The sequence below is a fragment of the Lissotriton helveticus genome, chromosome 1_1 (assembly GCF_964261635.1).
Source record: "Lissotriton helveticus chromosome 1_1, aLisHel1.1, whole genome shotgun sequence".
In the NCBI taxonomy this organism is placed as follows: Eukaryota; Metazoa; Chordata; class Amphibia; order Caudata; family Salamandridae; genus Lissotriton; species Lissotriton helveticus.
The window spans coordinates 1,356,723,518-1,356,751,309 of NC_136057.1; the positions used below are offsets into that span (position 1 = coordinate 1,356,723,518).

At 47.3% G+C, this 27,792-nt stretch overlaps 1 protein-coding gene across 13 annotated transcripts in view; it reads right to left on the minus strand.

Moving 5' to 3' along the window:
• Positions 1–27,792, minus strand: part of TNRC6B (trinucleotide repeat containing adaptor 6B) — a 1,174,734-nt gene that overhangs the window by 394,745 nt on the left and 752,197 nt on the right. For 8 of the 13 annotated variants that reach the window (XM_078683361.1, XM_078683372.1, XM_078683362.1 and 5 more), the window contains 2 exons: positions 17,137–17,285; positions 16,259–16,429 (listed from right to left, as the gene is read on the minus strand). In XM_078683361.1, coding sequence (XP_078539487.1) covers positions 16,259–16,429; positions 17,137–17,285 — 320 coding nt within the window. The remainder of the gene's footprint in view (positions 1–16,258; positions 16,430–17,136; positions 17,286–27,792) is intronic. The other 5 variants (XM_078683380.1, XM_078683368.1, XM_078683364.1 and 2 more) reach the window with 1 other exon arrangement.

The window sequence follows — 27,792 nt, forward strand, 5'->3', positions numbered from 1 at the left end:
GTGTAGGATTGGCCTGAGAGACCCGTCCTTTTTGGGGATTAAGAAGTCCAGAGAGTACACCCCTGTACCCTGTTCCTGTATAGGGACGAGTTCTATGGCCCCTTTTTGCAGCATGCTGATAACTTCTTGCTGCAATACGTTTATGTGCTCTGCGGACATAGGACGGTATCTTGGGGGTTGTTGGGTGGAGTTGAGGTTAGCTCTAGACAATAACCGTACAGAATAAGTTGTCTCACCCACCTGTCTGTGGTAATGTTTTCCTAGACTGGCAGGAACTGTTGTAATCTGCCCCCGACCGGTGACACATGGTCTGGGGGCAGCGACAAGGCGTCACTGTTTAGTATTGGCGGAGGATCTGGTGTTGTTATTCCCTCGTCCTCTGCCTTTACTGCTGTTGCCACGGTATCCACCTCTGCTTGTTTTATTATAGGTGGATTGCGTATTCCCTTTATTGTATTGAGTCTGTTGGGATGCCTGGCCTCTTGTAGCTCCTCTGTTATTGGAGCGACGAAAGGAACCTCCTCTGAATTGTTGTGACTGCAAGGCCCCCATAGATTTCGCTGTCTCCGTGTCTTTTTTAATCTTTTCTAAGATTGTGTCCACATTAGGACCAAATAAAAAAAAATCAGGGTTTACAGGCTGATTTAATAATGTGGTTTGAATCTCCTGTTTGAACCCTGAGATGCGCAACCAAGCATGCCTTCTTAGCATGACACTTGTGTTGATGGCCCTGGCTGCAGTGTCTGCTACATCTAGCGCACATTTAATGGATGCGTTGGATATCAGTTTCCCTTCCTGTATTAGAGTTTCTGCTCCTTCCTTGTAGGCATCAGGCAAATGTTGTAGCAGTTGCTCTAATGTGTCATAATGTGCCCTATCGTATCTGGCTAATAGGGCCTGTGTGTTGGAAATTCTCCAGATGTTAGCTGCTTGAGCAGCCACCCTTTTTCCCCGAAGCCTCTAATACTTTAGACAATTTGTCTGGAGGGGGAGCATCACCCGTAGTTTGGGAGTTGGCACATTTACGAGCATTGGATACCACCAAAGAGTCCAACGGCAGCTGTCCCCGAATGTATGTAGGGTCCACAGGCGCCGGTCTGTATTTTCATTCAATTCTGGGGTTAACAACCCTTGCTCTTGTGGTTTCCTTGAAAATGTCTCCAGCGTGTTTTAGGACACCCTTTAACATTGGCAATGTCTTAACTGATTTTTCTGAAGTGGAGAAAGTGTCAAACAAGAAATCCTCCTCAATTGGGTCAGCATGCATGTCCACATCATGATTTTGTGCTGCCCTCTCTATTAATGCGTTAAACACCGCTGTATCCTCTGTTGGCGAAGTTTTTACAGGGTAAGAAGGAGTATCAGGGATAGTTTGTGACTCCTCCTGGTCAATAGGGTCTGTCCAGGTTTAAGTCTGGTCCTCTTGATCATCGCCTGCAGGGTAACTATATTGTTCATCTTAGTCATACCCCATATCCTCATTCGACCGTGTGGGTGAGCCTGCAGAGGTGTCCTGGCCATAGTACCTTAGAGCTTCAAAATGGACAGACTATGTTGAAGAATCCCTTTTCTTCTTTAGTGGGATTTTATATGATTCCATAGGATTAACCGACCTGATCTTTCGTTGATAAACCGTAAGTTTGCCTGTGTCGGCGTCGATATGGAGCTTCGACTGATTAAGAACGTCCTCTTCTAGAGGATGACTCCTTTTCCCAAGTGACACAGTTTTTGTCGGTTCGATCCTTGTCTTCGGATCGATCGCCTTAGGCCGTGATGTTGGGGGCAGTCCAAATTTTATCGGCGGCTTTGGGCCCGGCGTCGATATTGGACCGACGGACTTCACCTTGTCGTCGTGCTTTTGGCCTTGCGTGGACTTTGGTGTTTGTTGCGTCGGAGGCGCGCTCTTCTTCTTCGTTTCGACTTGCTCCTTAGAGGTGCCTTTGGGTTTCGGCTCGAGGGTTTTGCCGAGCTGTTTTTCGACTCGGTGCCTCGGTTCGAGGGCCTTCCGAGACTCGAGTCCTTTGTTTGTGTCACTGTCCGTCGACGCCGACCTCGTCGGTTCGACGAACTTGGCTTTAGCGATGGACTTTAGCGCACCAATCTGCGGCTCGACACCCTTTGTGGTCGATCCCGCAGGGTCGTCGACCCTTTTCTTCGGCGTCGAAACCGATGTGGTCGCACTTTTCGATGCGAGGACTGTTTTCAGCAGTTTCGGTTTTGTTATTGTCTCGATAGCTTTCGGTTTCGCATTCTGTAGGGCGACCGATGGCTCGTGTGATATATTCTTAGCCGGGCCGAGACGCGGGGCTATAGAATGTTTGTCAGATCTTGGCTAAGGCCTTTTGGCCATGCCTCGACCTGAGCCTTTGAAAGTTTTTGAGTGTCTTTTTGGGGCCCAGTACCCACTGTTGGGCCTTGTTTCATCACTCGAGTCGTCATCGACGGCTCCGATGGGGGACACGTCGTCCCTTACCTCTTCGACGTTTTGTTCTTCATCGACGCGTTCTTCGTCGTCTTCATAGTAGCTGGAGTCGTGCTCAGACCCTGGATTCGACGCCTGTTCCGGATCCTCAGTCTCGACGACCTCATCGTCGTCTTCATCGAAGATATTCACCGGGTCGGGCGCTGGCTTCGTCATTGTTTAGTCTTGCTGCACGTCGGAGCCTAAGCGTCTTCTTCGACCGGAATCGAGCACAAGCTAGACAGTTGTCCTCGTTGTGTGCTGGTGATAAGCACTTGTTGCACACCGGGTGTACATCGATGTGCGGGTATTTAGAGTTACAAAGGGGGCATCGTTTGTACGGGCTCCGTTCCATCGACGATCGGGCCTCTGGTGTCGAAAAGGCCACGCGTCTTTCTTCGACGTCCTGCTTCGAAAAGAACTGGAACAAGAACTCGGCACCGATCGAATTAACAATACCGACGACCCCGAAAGCCTTTTGGCCTTGTAGAAAAGTTTCCGAACTTGAGTAAAGAAAAGTACATCCGAACCCAATGGTGGAAAAAAACAATCTGAGGATGGAGAGGATGCCCATGCGCACTGTAGTCCAGAGGAGGAGCCACCTATCTCGTGATACTTCGAAGACTCTTCCAGGACAACAATGTGCAATCATCCGGACCCAACACTAGGCGGCGATCAATGCATAAGATGTGAATTCAGCAGCCCACATGCCTCGAACCTAGGATTGCAGGTAAACTTCTCTACCCGGGGAGCCTCATCAATAGTCATAAGCACTGAATAAGCCCATCCCACAAATCGGTGACTTAGAAGCAGAAAGCAGCTCCAACATGTAACTAAAAAGATTCCTCAACAAAGCCTGTCCTATGGTGGCTTTACAAATTTCCGATATAGGGGCATTCATTAACGGAGCTGCAGCAGCAGCAGCTTTTCCCCTATTAGAGTGTGCTCCATGGCTAGTGGGTAACTACTTTTTATCTAGCTGGTATAAGAGCAGGAAACAATCCATCATGAAATTGACTTTAGATGATGCTAAACCATTTCTCACTGGAACAAAATTCACTAACAGGTGATCACAATTCCTGAAACTCTAGGCCTTGCCCAAGTAGAATTTTAATACTCTTAATATCCAGAGAATGTAGCGATCCGTCCGCTGGACTTGAGGGGTTAGGAAAGAAAGTAGGCTTTGAGATATTCTGATTGATGTGAAACTTTGATCCCATCTTTGGGAGAAAACTGGGATTAGTTTTCATCACCACTCAATTGGAGAGATACACAGTATCGGGTACCTCCAAACACAGAGGTTGAATTTCACTTACCCTATGGGCGGAAGTGATGGCCACTAGAGAAGCCACTTTCCAGGTAAGATTGTGTAATGAGGCTATTTGAGCAAATGGAAAGCCCATTGTAAGAAAGTGACTCTGTATATACTGGACCAAAGTAAGGTACAATGTTCACAGTCCCCAGAGGTTTGGCAGAGGCTAATGTTCGATATAACCTGTGAGAAAGTGCCATCTTTCTTGCATTGGTATGCCCTCACTTTTTGCTGATGTGCTTTGACTGAGTGTGCCCTGAGCTCCTGCCAACCAAGTGCCCAGGGCCTGTGTTCCTTCCCTAAAACTGTGTTGAAACTAAAACCCAATTTGCATCTCTGGCCACCTGTCAGCCCCTAGTAGATGGTAATCTAGGTAACCAGGGCATGGTGACCAGAGAAGACCCCTAAGGGCTGCAGCACTATTGTGCCACCATTAGGGGGCCCTGTACCCCGACACCCACACATTGCCTTTGCAGGCTGAGTGTCTAAGTGCAGAACTAAACAGAGTGAACATGGCACACATCCCTGGGTGCCATGCCCACAAGACCCACTGCCCTGGCATACCTCAGTCACCCCTCTAGCTGGGTGCCCTATGCCAGTGGTGTGGGCACAGGTGCACGAGCCCTGTGCCCCTACAGTACCCAGGGCCATTCCTGGGCACTGTAAGTGCAGTGATGCCATTAAGAGTATATGGTGCTGGGAGGTTGTCATTACGAACTCCACAGCACCATAATGGCTACACTTAAGACTGACAAGTTTGATATCAAACTTCTCAGCACAATAAACCCACGCTGATGCCAGTGTGGGATTTAATGAAAAATGCACTACAGAGGGCATCTTAGAGATGCCCCCTGAAATCTAACCTACAATCCACGTCTTGTCTGAGAGGCTGCCACACAGCAAACATGTTGTTGGAACCCTGGGTGGAGAGCCCTCGCTCTCCTGGGCGTGCAACAATGCACATCCTGGGTCGAGGTGCCAAGCCTCCTCCCCCAGGATGGGCAGGGGAAACTTCAAAGGCATTCCACCTTTGTGAGCTACTCCAGACCATTTGCTGTACTCAGCAACTAGCCCCCACCAGTTCTGACCCCCACTCTGGCGGGAAGACTGACGGGAAACCCTACGTCAGGAAGGGGGGTGTGCCAGCCTGTGCCAACCCCACCCCTCAGGTGGGATAGGTGAGGTGAAGCACGACCCCGGGCTCTGGCCATCTTGTAGATGGGGAGCCCTGCCCAATAACAGCTAGGCTCCTGCCCCCCTCCCACAGGAGAGGAGCAGACTAGGGAGTGTACCACCACAGGGCAGGGACCCATTGGTCTACCTGTAACGCCCCTAAATGTAGTATTTAGGGGCACCCTGAACGTTCCTTCTACAGATCCCAATTGCAAAAACTAGAAGACCAAGAGAAACAAGAAGACCTGCCGCGCAGCTGCTAAAAAAAGGATGACGCCCTCTGACTTGGCCCCAGGACCCTACAGGCCTGTTGATCCTTGAACCTGCTCCTGTAAAACTCCTGCGCATCCTGCGGACAGCATCCTCGACGACCCCCGAGTACTTGCCTGCCTTGAACCTTCCAAAAGACTGGGACTCCCATGAGCAGTGGTTCTGCTCCAACAGCAATACCCTTGGTGCCTTCCAGGAACCACAAATCCTGCCCACTCTGCACCCGCCAAGCCCGGCCTGTGCTTGAGTGACCCAAGACCACGAGGACGCCCCCCCCGGTGACTGGGACCCGAAGTCCAGTGCCCAAAGACCCCCTCGACGAACCAGACGACACCTGCAGCCTCAGAACCAGGGACCCCCACCACGACCAGCCGAGGGTAAGATTTCCTGACACCAAAAGACACCCTTGCACCCGGTACCCCCAGCCCCTTGTGCCCAACTCCGGGGTGCCTACCTACCCTCCACGATCCCAACTTACCGCTCGACGTGTTAGTCGCTCCAGAAGATCCTCCATCCCGAGCCTCCAGCCTTTGTTCGCTTTTCAAGATCTCAATTGATTAACATCGAGCGCCCGACGGCTCAAAAGCACCCTGCACCCAGCCGCCAGAGGGCCCCTGGCAGTGCAACCTTTGCCCTATCCTACTTCCCCACTTGCCCTGAGTAGGTGACCAGGAGCCCAGCTCCCACAGCCGCGTGGCCTGCCGGCTTGCAGCCACCAACCAAAGGCCCCTTACTCTCCATTGGATTGCATTGGGCCTACTCTACCTTCCCGACCCTGGGAGGCCCCTGAGTCTATGCCCAGAATCTTAACCCCACCAGTCGAGTACTTACCTAAAAGCAGATAACTCACTTTCCTTCCATAGGCTAACACTGACTGGTTTTCACAAAAATTTGTTTTAAGTGTGGAGTTTTGAAACTTTAAAATATTCATCTAAAATCAGCTGAATAACGAATTCCGAAATACTCACCTGTGATCAGGAGAGAAGCCAGTACTGTACCTTTTAGCCCAGTACTGAACCACAAAAGTAATCCTAACCAGTAACTTGAATTTTCTTCCATAGGAAACCATTGACTGCTTTTCTGTGAAATTTCTTCTGTGTCGATTTTTGCAAACTACAAATATTCTTTAAAAATCGTACCAAATACTAAAACGTAATTACTCACCTGTCTTGGGTAGAGATTCCAGTGCTGAACCTAGGAGTCCAGTACTGGATTACAAAAGTAACGAGAACGTACTTTACCTGTGACTTGAATTTCCTTCCATAGGATAACATTGCTAGTTTTTCACTGAAAAGTTTCGAAGTGTCAACTTTGAAAATACATTTATATTCTTTAAAAATCACAACTGTAACCAAAACGCCTTTACTTAACTGTTTACAGCTTAGGTCCCAGGACTGAAACCAGGACCCAGTCCTGTGGTTAGAAAAGTAATTCTTAAAGTAATCAACTACATGTATGTAGAAAAACTCATTGAGCTCAATGTTAAATTGTGTTTAGAATTGTGGTGCCTATTGCAACCACTGTAACTATTGTACTTACAAAGTCTATTGCCTTTCTGCAAAGTAACTACCTAAAGTCACTCGTATTGAGAAAGGAAAATGCTACTTACCAGTATGAATTTGTTCTTGGCATGTAGAGCTGCAGAGTTAAACACTGTGCATAGATCGCCACCTAGTGTTGGGCCAGGATGTTTGCAGTTTGTTGTTGCCCTGAAAAGTTCTTTGTAAGTCACGAGATAGGTGACTCCTCTTTGGACCACATTGCGCACTGGCATCGGCTCCATCCTCAGATTGTTTTTCACCATTAGGCAAATGATGGAGCTTTGCAAGAAAAGGAAGGATGTCCATGTAATCTGTATCCAATTAAGATAATACTGGAACAGACAAGGGTAGCCGGGGAGGCGGGTGGGCGTGTGTAACTCTGCAGCTCTACATGCCAAGAACAAATGCATACTGGTAAGTAGCATTTTCCGTTCGAGGTATATGAGCTGCAGATTACACACTGTGCATAGATTGTATAGCAGTACCCACTCTTAGCGGCGACCACCTCTATCTGTGCAGTTGTTTGAAATAATGTTTTGAGATCAGACTGGCCCACATTAGCTTGTTGTTTGGTTTGCACATCTACACAATAGTGTTTTGTGAATATCTACAGTCCTCTTGAGGGAGCTTCTCAATGAACCTTTGGAGAGAATCCCACAAGGATCTATCATACCTTCCCAGAAGGACTTCCTCATTAGAGACTTTGAGAAAAGAGGCTGAGGTGTTGCAGACTCTTCTCCCACACGAATCTTGTATTTTACTTTCCTTATCTGGAGGCACTGTGGATGAGGAAGCTACAGCACTGGATTTCTTCGCCGCTGCAATGATCACAGAGTTTGGTGGTGGGTCAGACCTGAGGGAGAGTGGATACTCCTCGGCCGAGCGATACTTTTTAAGAATCCTTGCTGGGGCGGCCTTTATAGTCGCTGGAGTAAGTAAGACCTCATTGACGGGACCTATGATTTCAGGTACCAACAGCAGCAGAGGCTTGGGTGCCGTTCTGTGATACAAGGTTTCAAAGATCACAGAAGTCTTGACCTGTGGAGTAGTCATGGGAACTCTCAGTTTCAAAGCACCCCTGTCCACAATGTCTTGAAACGTGAAAATGTCGTCTATAGGGGATACTCTTGATGGAGGACTGTCCGTCAGAGTCGGAGAATAATCCCTGTGAGAACGGGTCGTAGATGAAGTAGTCGGAGATCTGCGAGCCCGTCTCCCAGACCGCAATCTTCGCCTACTGGAGCGCCCTCGGGAGCGCGATCTCTCCCTGGGTCGGGAGACTTGATCCCGATGAGCTTGCAACCTGGCCGCTGTCTCTTTGTCTGGAGCCCAGTTATGCAGAGGCCTACACCATCTTGGAGATAGGCTGATGGAAGGAGACTTCTGGGTGCGCTCTCTCACTGGTGAACGTGCCGGAGGAGGCAAATCTGTTTGCCCATGCTGCGAACGAGCAGGAGAATGTCTGGACCTCTCACTATCCGAGGAGTAGAGGATCACATCTGAAGATCGTCCACGGTGAGACGGAGAGCAGGAAGAGGATGATGACAAACTCACCGGAGACCCCCCTCTGCGTCCTTGTGCGACTTCTGGAAGCACGTTCGTCCAATACTCTTTTCCTCTTGGCCGGAGAACTCCTATGCACTGAGGAATGTTCCACCTCTGCAGCTGAAGCCGATGTTGGGGACCTCTGCTGTGGTGTTAAGGCATGAATCTGGTCCGAGGGCTGACTAGCTGTTCCCTGAGCAGTCTGCCCCGAAGGTGACCTCCCCTGAGATCTTGGAGGAGAGACTTGCCTCGAAGACATACCTTTTGACATTGACCCTGCTGCGACAACGACGGGGATCCTCTCGACGTTGAACGCCGTTGACCAGGCGTCGACGGAGGCAGCTTCGAAGTCGAACGTCGATGCTGCGACGTCAACGAGGATCTCCTCGACGTCTACCGCTGATGGTGTGACGGCGACGGAGGGTGCCTCGACGTCCTACGCCGATGATGAGGCGTCGACGGAGGATGTCTCGACGTCGAACACTAGGCGTCGACGGAGGGTGCCTCGACATCGAACGCCGATGACCTGGCGTCGACGGAGGAAGCCGCGACGTCGAAGATTGGTGATGATGCTTCGACGCCGGCTGTCTCGACGTCGAGCTCCTATACTCCAACAGAGACCTTTCTCTCGACGCTGCACGCCCGGTAGAATGCAGCGGAGGTACCTTACTTCTCGACGCTGAAGTCTTCATCGTCTTCGTCGACTGCCTCTTTGACGCCGATCCCGATGCCGAAGGAGAGCAAGTCGGGACTTCTCTCGACGTCGATTGCGTCCTGCGCTTCTTCTGCCTCTTAGGAGACCTACCTCTCTCAGAGAGACCATAAAAACGAATTCTCTCCCTATCCTTGAAAGTTCTATTTGATAACTTCTTGCAGTGTTCACAAGAACTCGCATAATGAGAATCAGGGAGGCAGAGGATACACACAGGATGAGGATGTGTGTCAGTCTTGGCCTTCTTCCCACAGGAAGGGCAGTTGTCAAAGAGAGAAGGCATTTTTGACAGAAAAATTCCTTTTTTCAGATGTAAAAAAGGTAGCACTAACACTATGCCCAAAAGACGTCGAGTGAAAGTAAAAATTGTAGAAATTCTCTAGTATTTTGTGACAGAAAGTCAAAAAGAAAGGGAGCTGTTCAACCAGGGTCCTGACTGAAGGAGCCGGAAAGAACAACTGACACCCCTGAGGCATGATTGGAAGCCAGGGGTCATGGCTGCCTTAAAGTTTTTGTTGAAAAAGGTTTCATTTTCTATGCTATTGCTGTTCAATGCAGCCTGTGGCTAACAATGTATATTTATTGGCAATTTACAAGATTTATGAGTCTTCTGCTAATTAAATCACAGAGTTCAAGGGTTATTTGACCTAATGTGTTTTTTGTTTCATTGCTATTTCAGTATACGTATGATTATTTACATTGTTTAGCCTGATTTTTGGGGCTGCATTGGTGTGAGAAAAAATGATATATGTGTATACATATTTGTGGAGCTATTTATATGTAATTTACATATATATTTTTATAATATTTCCGGGGTCCCCGCACGTGGGCGGGAATATTCAGTGCTTATGACTTTGATGAGGATCCCCTGGAAGAGAACATGCTCTAGTGGTTGGATGTCTAGCTTCTTTTATGACATTCATGCAGTCTGTAGGAAGGTTAAGATATCCAAATTCTAGGATTTCAGTAGCCAGATCGCAAGGTTGAGCTGAGCTGGGTCCAAGGGCCTGATCTCTCCACGGTTCTGTGTTAAAAGGTGTGGAGACAGGTATAATTTTTGGTGCTGTACTACAGACAGTTGTAGCAGTGTGGTGTACCACGGCTGTCTGGCCCACGTTGGAGCAACTAGGATGAGGGTTAGAGAATGCTGCTGTAGTTTGCGTACTACTAGTGGCATGAGTGGTAGAGGTGGAAAAGCGTACGCAAATTTGTTTGACCAGTTCATTTATATCGCATTGCCTTTGGACGGTGGGTGTGGATATCTGGCGGCGAAGCTAGGGCATTTGGCGTTTTTGTGAGTGGCAAAGAGGTCTATCTGAGGTTGTCCCCACATCTGAAAGAATCGTTGAAGAATTTCCATATGAAGTTCCCACTCGTAGGTCTGTTGCGTCTGACGACTTAACAGATTCGCTATGGTATTTTGTACTCCTGGAACATGCTGGGCTAGAAGGAATATGTTTTGAGGTATAGCCCACCGCCATATGTCCTGTGCTAGTTGAGAGAGTTGCAGGGAGTGTGTTCCGCCCTGTTTCTGTATGTAATACATGGCCTTCATGTTGTCCGTGCGGACTAACACAGCTTTGTTTGATACTTGCTTTTGGAAAGCTTTCAGTGCTAGGAATATAGCTATTAACTCCAGATGATTGATGTGGAGTAGCTTTTGTTGCGGTGTCCACCTGCCTTTGAGGAACTGGCTCTAGGAACGGTCGTCCCTTGGAAAAAATTTTGATGTTCCATCACTGCAGAGAGCGAGGAGTCCGACCGTCTACCAACACTAGGTCTGTTAATTGACCTTGAGCCTGGTTCCATTGACGTGATAGGCACTCTTGTAGAGGACGCATTTGAAATCTTGCATGGGGCACTATGAAAATGCAAGAGGCCATCATCCCTATGAGTTGCATGAACACTTGTGCTGGAAGGGAGTGTTGTGGCTGAAACTTTGTGAGAAGAGTTTGCATGCTGGCTATCCTTACTGGAGTGAGATAAGCTAGCGCTGTTGAGGTGTTTATTGTAGCACCGAGGTACTGTTGTACTTTGGATGGTTGCAGATGAGACTTGGGGTGGTTTATTGTGAACCCCAAGTTGTGGAGACGTGGGATCGTGGCATGAGTGTGTTCCACACACTGGTTGTATGAGCTGGCTTTTATGAGTCAGTCGTCGAGGTACGGGAAGACATGGATGTGCTGTCTTCGTAAATGTGCTGCCACTACTGCTTGGCACTTGGTGAATACTCTTGGTGCTGTTGTGACTCCGAATGGGAGTATTTTGAATTGATAGTGATGCCCGTCTATTACAAATCTGAGATACTTCCTGTGAGCCTTGTGAATGGGAAAGTATGCGTCCTTGAGATCTAGAGTAGCAAGGAAGTTGTTTTATAACAGGAGAGGAAGGACGTGTTGGAGTGTGACCAGGTGAATATGGTCTGACTGTATGTATATGTTTAGCGGTCCGAGGTTCAGAATAGGCCTTAGAGAGCCGTCCTTCTTTGGGATGGGAAAATATAGGGAGTAAACCCCTTTGTTTTCTTGGTGCAGAGGAACTGGTTCTATTGCACTATTTTCTAGCAGAGATATTACTTCTTGCTTTAACAGTGATAGAAGTTCTTGTGACATTGGACGCTGTTTGGGTGGTATGTTTGGGGGGGTAGATGTTAGTTCTAGACAGTAACCTGACTGAATAATTTGTCGCACCCACCTGTCTGATGTGATATTGGTCCAGGCAGGAAGGAATTGCTGCAGTCTTCCCCCCACAGAAGTGTAATGTTGGGGGGGGGGGGGGAGGGAGGAAAGTCATTGGGTAGGGGTGGAGGCAGAGCGGGAGTTGTTGGTTTTGCCTCTGCTGGTTACCCCTGTAACCCCTTCTCTGGTAGCCCTTAGTGTATGTGGATTGGCTAGGGGTTTTGTAGGAATTGGAGGGGTTTTCGGAGGAGTAGCCTCTTGTGTTGCCTCTATATGATGAGCGACAAAAAGAACGTCTGGGAGGTTGCAGCTGCAAGGCTCCCATAGATTTTGCTGTGTCTGTGTCTTTTTTCATTTTCTCCAAAGCTCATCGACATTAGGGTCAAATAAATGTGTCTCATCAAATGGCTGATTGAGGATGGAATAGTGTACCTCAGGTTTAAAAACTGAAATACGTAGCCATGCATGCATGCAAAAGGGTACTGGTATTGATTACCCTTGAGGCAATATCTGCAGCATCTAGGGCACAACGAATAGGAGTATTAGTAATATTTTTACCTTCTTGTAGGAGTTCATTGGCCCTATTTTTATATTTGTATGGTAGATGCTGCATTATGGACTCCAGTTCATCATAATGTGCCCTTGGGTATTTTGCAATGCGCCAAATGTTAGCTGCCTGTGATGCTGTTCGTTTACCAGAGTCTTCAAGGAGCTTAAATTCTTTTACTGGTAGTGAGGCCTCACCTGATGTTTGTGAATTAGCACGTTTACGTGCATTAGACACTACTAAAGAATCTAGTGGTGCTGGACCTCTAATGTAAACTGGGTCTGTAGGGGCAGCTTTATATTTTTGCTCAAAGCGAGGGTTGAGGACCCGAGCCCTGACAGGCTCTTTAAAAACATCTGTTGCGTGCTTGATGACCCCTTTAAGCACTGGCAAAATGGCATTAGACCTTTGTGTGTTATCAAAAGTGTCTAATAGTAAATCTTCCTCCACAGTGTCGGTGTGCAAGTCAACCCCATGGTACTGGGCAGCTCTCTGGACTAGTAGGTTAAAGCCTATAGTGTCCGCTGGTGGGGAAGGCCTGGAAGGGTATACATCGTCTTGAGGGATGTAAGACACATCAGGGGTGTTATAATCATCCCATGGATTAGGTGATTGAGGGGGACTATTGGTCCCTGCTGGGTTATGTGCACCCCCACCTGTGTCATCAGAGCCTGTATCCACCTCATCATCTGGATTAGTGGATGGTGTAGGTGAATGATGTGGTGGAGGAGGTATAGGAGGAGGAACAGTATTGGGAGGTGGTGGAGAAGGGACCCTTAATGGAGAGGTTGCAATGTCTTTCTTTGGAGGAGGAGAAGGTGCCGGCGCCTCTAGTGGTCTCTTCTTGGAGCTAAGAGCTAGCTGGCCAGTCTTAGGATCCTTTAGAAGAGTTTTCTGATGAGGATCTGGTGTAAAAAGTTATTCTGTACAGGGCAGATTCTTCGGCAAATTTTTCGGTTCCGGAGGTTTTTTCGGCATGAGTCGGTAGCTTTTCTAGGGTCTTTTGGTTTAGAAGTGTGACCTTTCGAAATGTCTTTCAGCGGAACATGTTTTTTCGGTTCCAGTTGTTTCTTCGGCTCTGAAGCGCGTGAATCGGGGCCTTTGGCCATTTTTTTACTCGGCTCCGAGTGCGGTTTCGGCATCGATGAGCCGCTGCCAGTCTTCGACGCCATGTGCTTAGGTGTCGGAGCAGCGGTAGGCGTGGTTGAGGAAGATTGCTTCTTCTTCGGTGTTGGTATAGGATCGGCACCGGGAATAGGCTGACTCGAGTCCGAACCACCTGAAGGCTTAGTAGGCTTCTTTGCCGGGCCCGAAGGCAGGGCGTGGGAAGCAGTCTCTCGGTGTGCAGCCGGGCCCGAAGGTGAGGGTGTGACCGAAGCCTTTTTTGAGGGTGTTGAGGAAGGGTTGGGGTCGACGGTCTTACTCACGACCCGTTGAGCTGGAGTGATGTCCTCGACGTCTGAGTCTTCGGCATCAGAGGAGCCGGCACTTTCTTCGGCGTGCTGGTGTCCTGGCACGTCGACTCCCTCTTCAAAGATGTCTTCGGGGATCGAAGCTGACGAGGGAGCCAATGTTCTTCGAGCTAGTCGGTCCCGAATCGTCTTCTTGGAGCGGAAAGAGGCACAAGCGGAACAGTCTTTGGCCTCGTGCTCCGGTGAGAGGCAGAGGTTGCACACCTCATGTAGTTCAAGTTCAAGCATTTATATAGCGCACCACTCACCCAGAGGGTCTCAAGGCGCTAGAGGGAGGTGATCACTGTTTGTCGAATAGCCAGGTTTTCAGTTCTTTTCTGAAGGAGATGTGGTTCTGAGTAAGGCGGAGGTGGGTGGGGAGTGAATTCCAGGTCTTGGCAGCCAGGAAGGAGAAAGATCTGCCACCCATGGTGGTTTTTCGGATGTGCGGGACTGCGGCGAGGGCTTGATTGGATGATCTTAGTTGGTGGGTGGGATTGTAGAAGGACAGTCGGGTGTTGAGGCACTCGGGTCCTAGATTATAAAGGGCCTTGTGTGCGTGGGTAAGAAGGCGGAAAGTGATTCTTTTGTTGACGGGAAGCCAGTGGAGGTTTTTTAGGTGTCTGGTGAAGTGCTCTTGGCGCGGGATGTCTAATATGAGTCTCGCTGACGCGTTTTGGATGTGCTGGAGCTTTTTCTGCAATTTTGTTGTAATTCCGGCGTAAAGTGTGTTGCCATAGTCCAGTCGACTCGTGACCAGTGCATGGGTGACAGTCTTTCTTGTGTCGAGGGGGATCCAGCGGAAGATCTTTTTGAGAATGCGAAGGACGTTGAAGCAGGAGGATGATACGGCGTTGACTTGTCTGGACATTGAGAGAGAGGAGTCTAGAATGAAGCCAAGGTTACGAGCACGGTCTGTGGGTGTGGGTGCTGATCCCGATGTAGATCGGTGTGGGGAAACTTCGACCCACATTGAGGACACTTCTTGAATGGCGTCCTTTCCATGAGCCAGAGAGTAAGGCCTAGGTAGGCCCGAAGGCCTTCGTAGACGACCGGAATCGAAGACTTCGAAGTGGTGAAGAATCGCGTCTATGTGGAGCGCGATCGAAACAATACCGTTGAACTGGGTGAGGATTGTGCGCCAAAGGAAATTTGGTTCCAAACCGGAGCGCAGGAAACACATCTGAGCCCGATGGCGGAAAAAAACAAATTGAGGATGGAGCCGATGCCCATGTCCAATGTGGTCCAAAGGAGGAGTCACCTATCGCATGACTTCCAAAGAACTTTTCAGGACAACAACAAACTGCAAACATCTGGGCCCAACACTAGGTGGCGATCTATGCACAGTGTGTAATCTGCAGCTCATATGCCTCGAACAGTATATTTTGATACCTGTTGGTTATAAAATAAAACAACTATTTCTTTTGATATAAAAACAATTGGCCTAGAGTTCAGTTCTTGAGTGTGTGAAACCTTTTGCTGACAGTGTGTACAACAAATGCTTTACACTGTCCACTGATACTGCCTTACTGCACGACCAAGCTACCACTTTAGAGTGTAAGGTCACACCTGGCTTTAACCTCTGTTATACCTCTGGGGTTTGTGGACTCTATACACACTGAACATTATTCTGGTCCAGTATATATAAACCCACATAATCACAAGCACGTCTATACTTTGCAAAATTAAACAAAGGATAGGGCAGAAGGGAGAGTGAGCGAACACCCCTCTCTCTGCTAGAGGTCCATCTTCTTGCATTATTAATTGCAGTTATGTGGGTGCCTGGGGAAGTACACTGTACAGACGCAGGCTGAATGAATTAACGTAAAAGACAAACCGTAGCTTCTCTCTCGATAACTGTCACACAGGCACTTATCATGGAGCACTGTGGAGCTTCAATGTCTCTTGTAACATTCAGGGGAAAAAGTTCAATGATTGTGGTAGCATATATTCTGGGTCTATGGTAATGATACACAGAAATTAACAGCTAAAACTCTTTCAACACAGCATCCTTAACCACCTAAGGAAGTAGCAGCTGTTTTATCTTTTCATTAAGACATGATGCTCTCCTTTGACCACGAGTATCTGTGTTCATTAGGTGGGGGAGGAGTTCAGGTAATCTGTGAAATATACATCATAAACATCAAATATTGTCTTCTTTCCATCATAGGAACCACTCAGGGCAACTACACTGGTTAGTGTTGTGTAGAATTTATTAACTAGCACCCAGTGGTCATTTATAGCATATGAGCTTTTAAAACATAATAACAATACATAGCATAAATGAAACAATGGAAAATGTTGGCAGTAGATAGATGTGCCATTCAGTCCTGCGAAAGAGTGATGGGAAATGGTGTACTCTGGGCAATCTTTGACTTGGCATGGCATTAGCTGCATCCTTGTCTAGGTCAGTCATGGCAAGCGTCACAACATCGCTACCATTGTATGAAAGAAATTAAGGTATGCAAAGGTAATTAAATAAAGCCCAAGACGTGGTCAGCGCCAAGCAAGGAAGTGAGACACATGTCTCTTTACACCCGCAAGGCACCCAAAAAGTAGCATCCTTACTTGTCTGGCAGCGAAGTTTTGGGGGTTGAGCCCAGAGCCGATTGCGCCCAAGCCGACGGAGGGCAGTGTGGAGCCGGAAGGGGAGTGCTTGTAACTTGGGGAGGGGGAGAAGGGAGAGCAGGACACCTCATCCCCAAGGCACCCGTCTTGATTGGAGAAAGGCAGAGTCAGCTGGAGAGGGAGGCAGTTGAGCAGGTGTTGGTTAGTCAAGCAACAGAACCCAAGAGGAGAGACAGGAAAGGGTGGATGGGACGGAAGGATGGAGGAAGAGAGGAGAGAAAAAGGCCAGTGTGAGTAGCATTGCGAATGCAGCATTATCAAAACCCCATCCTGCAAAGCACAGTGCATGTCTTCAAACTAGATGGTCACAGGTGAGTATAAGAAGAGAAATTGCCCAAAGATCTACACATCAATCATACTCCTGAGGGGGGACAAGAGACGGAAGGAGGCCCTGCTTTATTTTCCCACTAATTCTGCAAAAGTGACAGGGCTTCAGTGCCTACAACACTCACCGAAGGGAAAGTAATTCAGAATACTTTCTCAATGTCTATGCAATGGGTCATAATCTACAATAACATACATGGGGAGCAGTCCTTCATGAGAAAAAAGATGTAGCAATACAGCAAGGCACCCAGCAGATAAGGGAAAGTCAATAGACAGTCAGTGACTGGGCAGGGGGCAGTCGGCAGACATCCAAGAACCAGGCATGGAGCAGCTAGAGGACAACCAGAGTCAAGGGTAGGAAGAAAAGGAAAAAAAAGTAATGTTGGAAGGCTCTAAGCAGAAATACACAGAAGTAGCTATGTGCTGCTCATCACCATGATCCTCCTCAGGGTGAATATGCGCTTTACACAAACACAAGTTTTGTTAAGACTCACCTTCTCATAGTAAGGCCCATTGTCATTCACTCCCAAGTCTTTGGAATTAGGTGGACGGAAGCTAGAGCGATCCTTCCTCAAATTGTCATTATAATCCCCGAGATTCAGACCCCGCTTGTCGGTGTCAAACTTTTTATCAGCAAGGCCACCTGCAAGATAAGCAGAGAGTGAGTAAGGCATTATGGGTCTGCACTTCAGGGGTGGGGTTGGGGGTATGTATTAGCGACTTGTAGCTCACTTTCTGGCCAATTTTGATATCAAGACTGGAGCAAAAGGTCTCTCTCAACCATTGTTTCCAATGAAAATTAAAACAATGCCACATAATGGGACCATATCCTCAAGTGGGATACTGGGCGGGAACAGAACAGACTCTTGCCAACAGTCCTGAAGTCTGGGAGGCTGAAGTTAACTGCATATCCATAGATAAATTAGTTGTTTGACATGGATTCATTATTAATCACTAAAACAATAATTTCTCCAACTACACGCAGGACCCTGAAACAATATGCAAAACTGAAAAGGTTACTTCCGTTTAACAACATATTTACAGTTTCTAGAGCTGTAGGTTCACATGCTGTGCATTCTTGCTTTGTGATGTTTAACTAGGAACGTTAAAAGTTTTTTTTCTTACAAAGTAGTGGTTTTGAGATGACACAATAATTCCCAGAACCCCAGAATGCACCAGCAAAGACTCCACCTCAGATTATGTTCTTGTCTTAGGATAAGAAGATGTTATGGAGGTGCAAGTAATTTTGAATTCTGTACACAGTGAAAATTAAATGTGCAACGAAAAAGCAGGTGAAAATTCTCTTACCAGAGGCATCTTCCTGCTGTGCCCCATCTGAGGTGGTTAGGGCCTAAGTGAATCTGTAGTACTTCAAGCTGTAAATGGTTTGTTAGTGACACAAAATATTCCCTTCTGCAGAATGTGCTGCTGTATATCTTTGCACATACGAAAAACTAATATCCATATACCTATGACATCTTGCAAGCAGAGACTGAAGCTTCTTGGAATAAACCTAAAAAAAAACAGTTTGTACAACTGGTGCTTCCTGAGAGTATTGAATAGCCAGTCACACAATAGTGGGGGTAAACGTGCAAATGGAACGATAAATGAACCGCATTTGAATCTAACCGGGAGGCTGTGCCATGTGGCTCTGCACAGACTCAATTCTGCGCTCAAAATGAATCAGGGAGCGTATTACAAAAAAGAAAAACACTTTTCTGCGTGCTAATGTCTGTTGCTTTCCAAGGAAAATGCGCTCAGGTTGACCTGCTCAATCTCCAGGCATGTAGGTGGAGGCTCTGGAGATCCGGGTGTAGAACCTGCCCTTGAGACTGAGAGGAGGTCACTGAGGGAGATTGAGCTAAAGTCGGATGGAGGTAAATAAGGTCTGCAACCCACACCCTACATGGCTAGTCCAGGGCAATTAAGATTACTTGGTCCCAGTCGAGGCAAATCTCTTGCTCAAAACACAAGGAATCAAGGGTAAGGGGTGAGGCACAGCGAAATGAAGGGTTCCACTTTAATCTTAAAGCTGTTCCTCCAAAGGGTAGCACGTGTTCTGAGAAGGCGAAATTAGGGCTTCTTCCCTGTGGTGACTGGGGAGCGCATGAGGAAGAAGAGGCGGGACTAAGTGTAGGGCACGTTTTCGTCTGCCATGTCCTCTGTATTGTCTTTACCAGGGGTTTTCCTGTTTCTGCCAAACTGCATACTGATGAGGCCCTTGAAATGAGAAGCATTTACTAAGTCTGCAAAACTTCTTAAATTCCTGTAATGCCTAGATTGCGACTGCTGATGGAGGGATCTAGCTGTAGCTTTACTCTCTTTGGATCTCTCAAGTTCTGAGTCCGCCTTAGCACCTAAGAGACAAGGTGCATTGAATAGCAAGTCCATGCGTGTTGTTGGGGAGTCCCGAGAGAAGCCAGAGTTCCACAACCTGGCGTATCTACGTTGGGAGACCAAAGACCCCATAGCTCTAGCTTCTGAGTCCGTAGTATCATGGCCAGAATCTATCACCTTCTTTGCAGTGACCTAGCCATCAATTATGAGTTCTGTGGAGCGTGCCTGAATCTCAGAAGACATGAGAGATGACTGCTAAGTCCGTTTGAGCAGAGTTTATTAGGGCATGCACATTTCTTACAATAAGTCAGGTGGTATAGATGGACCTGGAAGCCATACTTCCATCGGCAAACCCTGTTTGGCATATTGGTTGATTATCTTCGACTTCCCACAGATGTGGATGGAAACGATCCTGTAGTCAATTAGGAGGAACAAGAACCTTGGACTATCCGGCTTTCTGGAGATTGATGTGTAGACAGGGGTTGTTTTGTAACGGCGAGCTATTGTCTGCAAATGGCCATGAAAGTCGTTGGTTTCGCCAAGATAGGTTACGCCAGCGCTTCATTAAAAAGAAGATCGGACCTGTAGTATGGGAGGCAGAATGAAGCACTTCTCAGAACGTTGTATTTTACCTCTATTGGTGTAATTTGTAAATCAGCAATTCTACTTCTATGTCACTTCAGGGAGAGAAAGCCCCGTAGGGGAGAACAGTTACCCACTACAGGGAGCTATTGAAGCCACTTCCATCTTTCAAGTTTTTGAAGTCCGGGTACTTCAGAATGTGCCCAGTACCTTCTACAGAAGCTGAATCTTCTTGGGTTTGGGGTCCGCTTCTCTCAATACATATATTTCTTTCACTAGCCTCTGTGCTTCCAGTCTATAGTGATGAAGCATAAGAGGCAGAGTCGCTAGTGGCACTGATGGTGCGGTGTGTGGTTGTGGTCTGGTGGTGATGAGGCCAGAAAAGGTAAAGGAGGCGATGATTCCCGCATCTGAACTGTCGGAGGAGGGGTTGTAGATGCCCAGGACACTTGTGGCAACGAGAATAATGGTGTGAAGTGTGCCAATTGATAGGGCGCCGGAAAACCTCCCAAGGAATAGGCCAGCCGGCGCAGCAGATGAGATCATAGCTCTTTTAAACATACAGAACATTGCATTCAAGAAAAATGTAAGTTCTGTTCCAAATGCTGGAAACTACGAGTATGGGTGTCCAGACTGGGGCCATGGAGTCACCTCACAGAAGGAACACTGGCTGGAACCAGTGGCAGGTCGAACGAAGCCGCGGCATCAATCTTTTGAGTCACTCTGGTTCCAATGCAGGACGAAGTGGAAGGTCTTGGCGACTTCTAGAAATTCCAAGTTGGGTTTTGTGTTGTTTCTTTTTCTAATGCTTCTTGTTCGATGATTTTGAAGAATGGAGTAATGGAGGATTAGATATTAGTTGTGGTTTCAGACGTCCCTGCCATTCATCCCGTGCTATGGTCAGGAACATCTTGGCTTCCCATTCCTTAAGTGCCTTGGGATGCATTTTAAAACAGGATTTGCAGGCGTTGGTGCGGTTGGAGTTCAGGCACCAGAGACAGATGGTAAGACGGTCTGTATTGGACTTCTGACCCTTGAACTCTAAACATAACTTGAACCCGGTTTGTTTCGGCAGTGATAGTCAGAAGAAAATTGCACCTGAAAATTTGGGGAGAAAAAAAAGTTTAAAAAAAAAAATCGAGAAATCTAACAAACAATCCTGAGGACAGTGAATGAGCTTTGAAGTGCTTCGATGGTGCAGAAAAAACTGAAATCAGCTCATCGACGCGGGCGCTATAAGGCTCCAGTGATGTCATAGGAAGTCATGTGCAATCTCATGATGGAGCTGTTGCTCCCCCTACAGGCATGGGAGAGCTATTTGAAAGTTTTAAGAGCCAGACAGATGCAAGGGATAGTCAAAAGGTGAGGAATCTGTAGGTGCAAGTATCAATCAGAAAAGATCTTTATCTGAATAAGAATACAAAAGCTGAGGTAAAGAGTTGTGTGGGTACTTGTGCTTCAAAGGTGATCACTTTTCTCTGGTTAGGGAAAAGTAATGCATTGATATCCTCTGTACTCACATCAAATGTAAGCATATTGTTTTGTGTAGTGGCTGTGAGGGGTACAAAAACAGAGCAATATGACCTGTGGTAAGATCTACATAAATAATGCTGCAGTACATCCAGCTGTGTTGTCTGTGGGACATGGGACTTTTCCAGCCCATGTTCTGGAGGCTTGATACATATTCAAAGAGAACTACCTGAAGCAGATTTTGGACTGGGATTTCTACGTATCTTGACTCCTCTGGAGTCAAAGGTTGTTTTCAGTGTGGAGTGGTGTCGGACACCACAAGAGGCATCGACTGTAGTCAAAGCTTTGGTTTGAGGTTGCTCCCTCAAAGGCATGATGTTCTTTTCGTAGCTGTGGAGTCAGGACTCCTTAGGTAGCTATTCCTCGGGGTGCTGGTGCATGGCATGCTTAGTGAAAGTGCCCTTTAGAAGTTGAGAGTGTTGCGACAGACCATGGTGTCAAGGCCTGAATCAGAGATGAGGTCCCAAGTCCTAAAAGCAGGCTTCACTGGGCCACTGTAGAACCTTGGTCTCCGGAGGTAGAGTCTGCAAGAAATAGTGACTGGGCACTGCTCCAGTTGGGCATTCAGCTTACTGGATGGGCAACCCAAATGGTCTACAGACTTCAATTCTTTGACAACCTCAGCAACTGCACCAGACAATGACTCAGTTGAGTCCGACCTTCTGTCTCTTTGGCATCACTGACAAAGTTTACAAAACAGACATTGCTCAGAACTGGAGAACTTGCTTTTGCCAAGTGGGGCAAAACTTAAAATGGAGAGCTTTTCATAATTGCCCCTGAAATTAATCCATCTCATACGACTTGGCCCTGGGGTCTTCAGTGTGATCCATGGTTGCTGGCTGGTGTGCTTGATGCTACTGTGTCAGGTCTCTGCATATCCAGTGTCAAAATCTATAAAGGTACAGCTTTACCAATTCCAAAGCACTTGAAACACAGCTGAACCGGATGGTGGAAAAAAACAAAACACAATCTGAGGTGGTGTCTGTGTGCTAGTGTACAATGGATTTCAAGGGAGACAACAAAAGTCATCTTAAAAGAGCTTCAAGAAAAACTTGTAACATTCCAAGGCCTACAGAGGAGTATGCACATCATGTACTCTACTGCAGCACATGGGCCAAAAAAGGAAAGGAAAATGCTACTTATCAGTATGCATCTGTTCTTGGCATGTAGTGCCGCAGAGTAGTACACTTTTGCATAGATCGCCATCTGGTGTTGGGCTTGGATGCTTGCACCTTGTTGTTGTCTTGGAAGAAGTCTTTTGTGGTCACGAGATAGGCGACTCCAGCATCAACTCCCTTTTCAGATTGTTTTTCGCCATGAAGGGAAATGATGGAGTTTGTAAGAAATATAATAGATGTCCATGTAAGTGTATCTAATTAAGATAACAAACTGGAACAGATACAGGTCTCGGGGAGGGGGGTGGGCGTGTACTACTCTGCAGCTCTACATGCCAAGAGCAGATGCATACTGGTAAGTAGCATTTTTCGTTCGAGGCATATGAGCTGCAGATAGTACACTTTTGCATAGACTGTACAGCGGTGTCTTCCCTAGCGGTGGTCACCTGTATTTGTTGCAGAAGTTTGAAAAAGTGTCATAAGAACAGCTTGGCCCACAGAAGCTTGTTGCTTGGCCTGCACATCAGCACAATAGTGTTTGGTGAAGGTGTGTGTAGTAGACCAAGTTGCTGCTTTAGAAATGTGTTCTAGGGGAATGTTCCCTAAGAATGCCATGGACGTCCCTATTTGTGTGTTGAATGGGCTCTAGGGGGAATTGCTAAAGTGTGTTTTGCTTTTTGATAGCATATTTGAATACATTTGACTATCCACCTGGCAATTCCAGTTTAGGAGATGGGGTTTATGCCTTTATGAGGTGGAGACAAAGCTACAAACAGTTGTTTTATTTTCCTAAAGGGTTTAGTCCTGTCTATGTAATAAAGTAAAGCTTTTTTGATGTCGAGCGTGTGAAGAGCTCTCTGCTACTGAATCAGGGTTTGGGAAAAACACTGGTAACTCTATTGATTGATTAAGATGGAAAGCAGTAATTACCTTTGGAAGACATTTTGGATTAGTTCTAAGAACCAATTTGTTTGGATGTATTTGTAAAAATGGTTCTTGTATGGTTAAAGCCTGGATCTCATTTACTCTCCTAAGAGAGGTGATTGCGACAAGGAACGCTACTTTCCATGTAAGGAATTGTAATTCGCATGTGTAAAGGCTCAAATGGGAGACCCATGAGTCTAATAAGAACAATGTTTAGGTTCCACACTGGAGATGGTGGCAGGCTGGGTGGAATTATCCTTTTAAACCCTGCGCCGCAGGGCTAATTCCCCCACAGCGCTGGGGGGAGAGGGGGGTGCGCGCAGCGCCACGGTGCTTGTGACTAGCTCGGCTCGTCACGCTGCACGGTGGCGCTGTGCTCATGACGAGCTGAGCTCGCCATGTGTGCCATGACCACGCCCGTTTTAGTCGAACGCTCAGCACAGCAGGGGAATTATCCCCGCGTGTGAACGCCGCGCAAGTCATGATGAGCTGAGCTCGTCATGAACACAACGACACCGTGCCTCATGACAAGCTGAGCTAGTCATGAGCACGGAAGGTGTTAATTCTTTCCATGAAGGCTTTGAAAGCAGGTAATTAAAACAATGACAAATGTTGAATGTTTTGTAAGTAGGTGGCAAGGGCAGCCAGATGCAATATTATTGATGAGTATGCAAGATTGCATCTATGTAGATGGAGCAAATAGCAAAGGATGTTTTGTATTGAAGCATCTAATGGGTCAATTTTCTTGTTTTTGCAGTAAATAACAAATCTTTTCCATTTGGCTGCATAGCAAGCTCTAGTAGTGGGGCGTCTGGCTTCCTTAAAAGGAGTAGTTTCTTACCTGTAACTCCAGTTCTGTAGTAGGGGTATCTCTGTTATAGTCATAAACTAGTGAATAGTCCCGCCCATGTGCGTGGACCCCGGAGCAATCAAAAATAATCTCTTAAGCGGTCTTCTTTGCAGTCCTGCATAGACACTTAGGAGATAATTAAGACAAATAATGCAGCCTAACATATATAAGGCTAGAAAGGCCACCACTTCATCTAAACAGTGAAAAGGATAGCCCACCATGTCAGGTTTAAGACTTTTTTGCCAAGTTTTCCTCACAGGGAAAACTCCCCTTCACCAAAATCGTTGAAATGATAGAGGAAGGGTTGGACAGACAAGCCCCCATAGGCTGCCATTATGTGTCTTGAAAAGGGATACCATGTCTTTAAGGAACTCTCCAGAGACCCTCGGTATCCCAGGATGCACAGCCAAAGTCCTTTTACTTTCAGTTCTTTTTTCCAGCTCCTGCTAGCAGTCCCCTGGAGCATTTAGCTCTCCCATTTTGCGTTTTTTCTCTTCAATTTTGGCACTTTTAAAGTGTTGAGTGTTTCACTCAACGTCTGGGGTCTTCCTCTTCCTTCTGCTGTGGTTTTTGGGCAGTTTTGCACACTCTTTCTGTCGAATATGCCTGCTTTATTCGATAAGTGCCCTGAGTGTGCCAGGAAGAAGGCCAAATCGGACCCCCACAGAGTATGCATACTCTGTCTCCATTCCTCCCATGTCCCAGAAGCCTGTGAGATTTGTCAATCTTTCTCCAGGAGGACCCTGTGTGACCGGGAGAAGATTCGGCTCCAAGGACTGGAGCAGAGGAAACATCAGGAACAAGGTGGGTCTGGGCATGGAGGAACCTCGTCCTCTGCCCGTGCTTGTATGTACAAATTGAGAGGTCTGAGGTCCAGTATTGGCCTTGAGCTTCCGTCTTTTTGGGGAATTAGGAAATACAGGGAGTAAACCCCTGCTCCCTGATGTTGTATGGGAACTGGTTCTATTGCCTGTTTTTGAAGCAGTAAAAGAACCTCTTATTTGAGGAGTGTTAAGATGTTCCCCGGACATTGAGCGTTGTTTGGGTAGTATTTTGGGCGGAGTAGAAGTAAGTTCCAGTCAGTAACCATATTGGATAATTTGTCTTACCCACTTGTCTGTAGTGATGGAATTCCAGATAGGTAGGAACTATGATAGTCTTCCTCCGACTGGAGTGGAATGGCGTGGAGGGAAGTCACTGCTTATTACTGGGAGAGGTGCAAGTGTTGTTGTTACCTCGGCCTCTTCCTTTGTTGTTATTTCCCCTGTATCCACCTCTAAAATATCCCATTGGGGGATGTTTGTGTGGTGTTTTTGTATGAAGCAGTGTCTGTATTGATGTTTTTAGATGCTCCCCTATAAAAGGAGCGTCTAAAGGAACCATGTGTGGATGGAGACTGCAATGCTCCCATGGATTTAGCAGTCTCGGTGTCCTTTTTCATTTTCTCTAGAGCGGTGTCTACAGCCGGTGCAAAAAGTTGTTGCTGATTGAATGGCTGATTGAGGATAATTATTTGTACCTCCTGTTCGAAGCCAGAGATGCGCAACCAGGCATCAACAGGGTCAGTGTTGTGTCCCCATCTCCTAAATCCTCATTACTGGGTGGTAGTGGTGAGTTTGGTGAAAGAATAGGAGAGTGTGGAGGAGAGACAGGCTTAGAAGGAAGAACAGGAGGAGAGGGTTGTAAAGGTGAAGTAGCACAGTCCTTTACAGGCACTGCAGGAATGCCTGGGGAGTCCAATTTCCTTTTGTTGTGTGGAACAATAGACACATGTCCTGTTTTAGGGTCTATGTGGAGTATTTTTTGTTTTGGATCGATAGGAGCCGGTCGAAAAAGTTTTTCCTCTTCTGTAGATACTTTCTGCGCCGTTTTTTTCGGGTCCGAGCGAGGTTTGGAATTCTGCTCCAGAGCCTTGGAAGGTGTTTTTGGGTCCTTTGGCTTCAATGTGGAGGCGGACATCTTTTTCAGTTCCGAATGTTTCGGATCCAAAAGCTTTTCCTTCGGCACGGGGGAGGTCGGTGTAAAGGTCTTTTTGGGAGCAGGTTGCACTCCGTGCTTCGGTGCCTATGGCGCCTGTGGGACAGTGATATGCGGTTTGCTCGGTCCCGAGTTACCGGAAGGCTTGTCCTTTATCTTCAGAGCAAAGCCCGAGGGCGGGGGCGGGGCTTTTGAAGCTTATTTTTGGTCGCGACTGGGGCCAGCAGGCAAAGTCTTGACCAGGGCCTTCTTTTTTGAAGGTGGGATTGGGGGAGGGACAGTTGTACTCACTTGTTGGCCTGGAGTGATGGGGTGGTCTGAGTCGGAGTCGTCCGCTTTGGACACGATTTGCAGATCCTTAGAATACTCTTCCGGAACATCGGGGCCTTCATCGAAGATGTCCACCGGGCCGGAGCTGCCTGTTGCGCCATGATGTGTCGTCGGGCCCAGCGATCACAGATGGTCTTTTTGGATCTAAAGGAGGCACAGGCTTGGCAATTATTCTAGTCGTGCTCAGGAGAGAGAAGTTACAGACCTTGTGGTGGTCACTCTGTGGGAATTTAGCTCCACACTGGGGGCATTTTTTAAATGGAGTCCTTTCCATGAGCCGTAGGCCCGAATGGCGTTGATAGGCCCAGCGGCCCAAGTCGATGACCGGAATCGAGTATTTAAGGAGCGTGTCGAAGATCACACGATCGAAAACAATACCGTTGAGTCTATGATGGCTTGCGCGTCGAAAAGGTTTGGAGAATATGGTGCCGGACCGGAGCGCAGTAGTTACATACAAACCCGATGGTGGAAAAAAACAATCTGAAGATGGAGTTGATGCCCATGCACACTATCGTCCAAGGGAGGAGTCACCTATCTCGGGACCACAAAAGACTTCTTCCAAAACAACAAGGTGCAAGCATCTGAGCCCAACAGCAGATGGGGTTCTATGCAAAAGTGTACTATCTGCAGCTCATATGCCTCGAACATATTACTTACCCTGTAACCATGTGTTTGTAGCTTGTAGAGCTGCAGTCACATGTCCTGCAAACTCTTGCCATTTAGTGTTGGGTACGGACATGTGCAAGTTGTTTTTCTTTTAAGAAGCTTTGAGTCACAAGATTCCGTAGCCCACAATTGATTAAGTAAAGTCATCACTTGAGATTTTCTCCCCCGCCAGTCTGTTTGGACATATGTAGAGCTTGTGCATCTACAGCTACACATGCTACAAGGATTTTTACTAAGCTCAGAATACCAACTCCCACAAATAACTACTTACCCGTGACCCGTTAACTCCATTTCCTCCCATAGGATTGCATTAACTGCTTTTCTTGAAAATTGTTCCCAGTGTGGAATTGGTTTACATGGAATATTGAAAAACTTCAAACATGCTAAAAGTAAATTACTTTTTGTGGTGTATAGCCCATTTTGAAATGGCTTGTACAAGTTCGCTTTCATGTGGTCTGTGCGGACTAGGACTGCTTTGCCTATGAGGCAAGTGAAAAGCTCTGAGCACTGAAAAACATTTCTAGTAGCTCTAGGTGATTTAAATGGAAACTCTTGTATGTCAGACTCCATAACCCTTGGATTGTGCAATACAGTAGGTGAGCGCCCCAACCAGTGAGCGATGAGTATGCTATTAGCACGGTCTGTGGAACAGGGTAGAGAAAGGGCTGCCCTTTGGATACATTCTGTGGGCTTCACCACTGCAGAGAGCGATGGGTGTGGCCATCTACCAACACTAGATCGGTTAACTGACCCTGGGACTGGTTCCACTGACTTGCTAAACATTCTGTGAAGTCTTGCGTGGGGAACCACTACAATGCAAGACACCATCATCCCTAGCA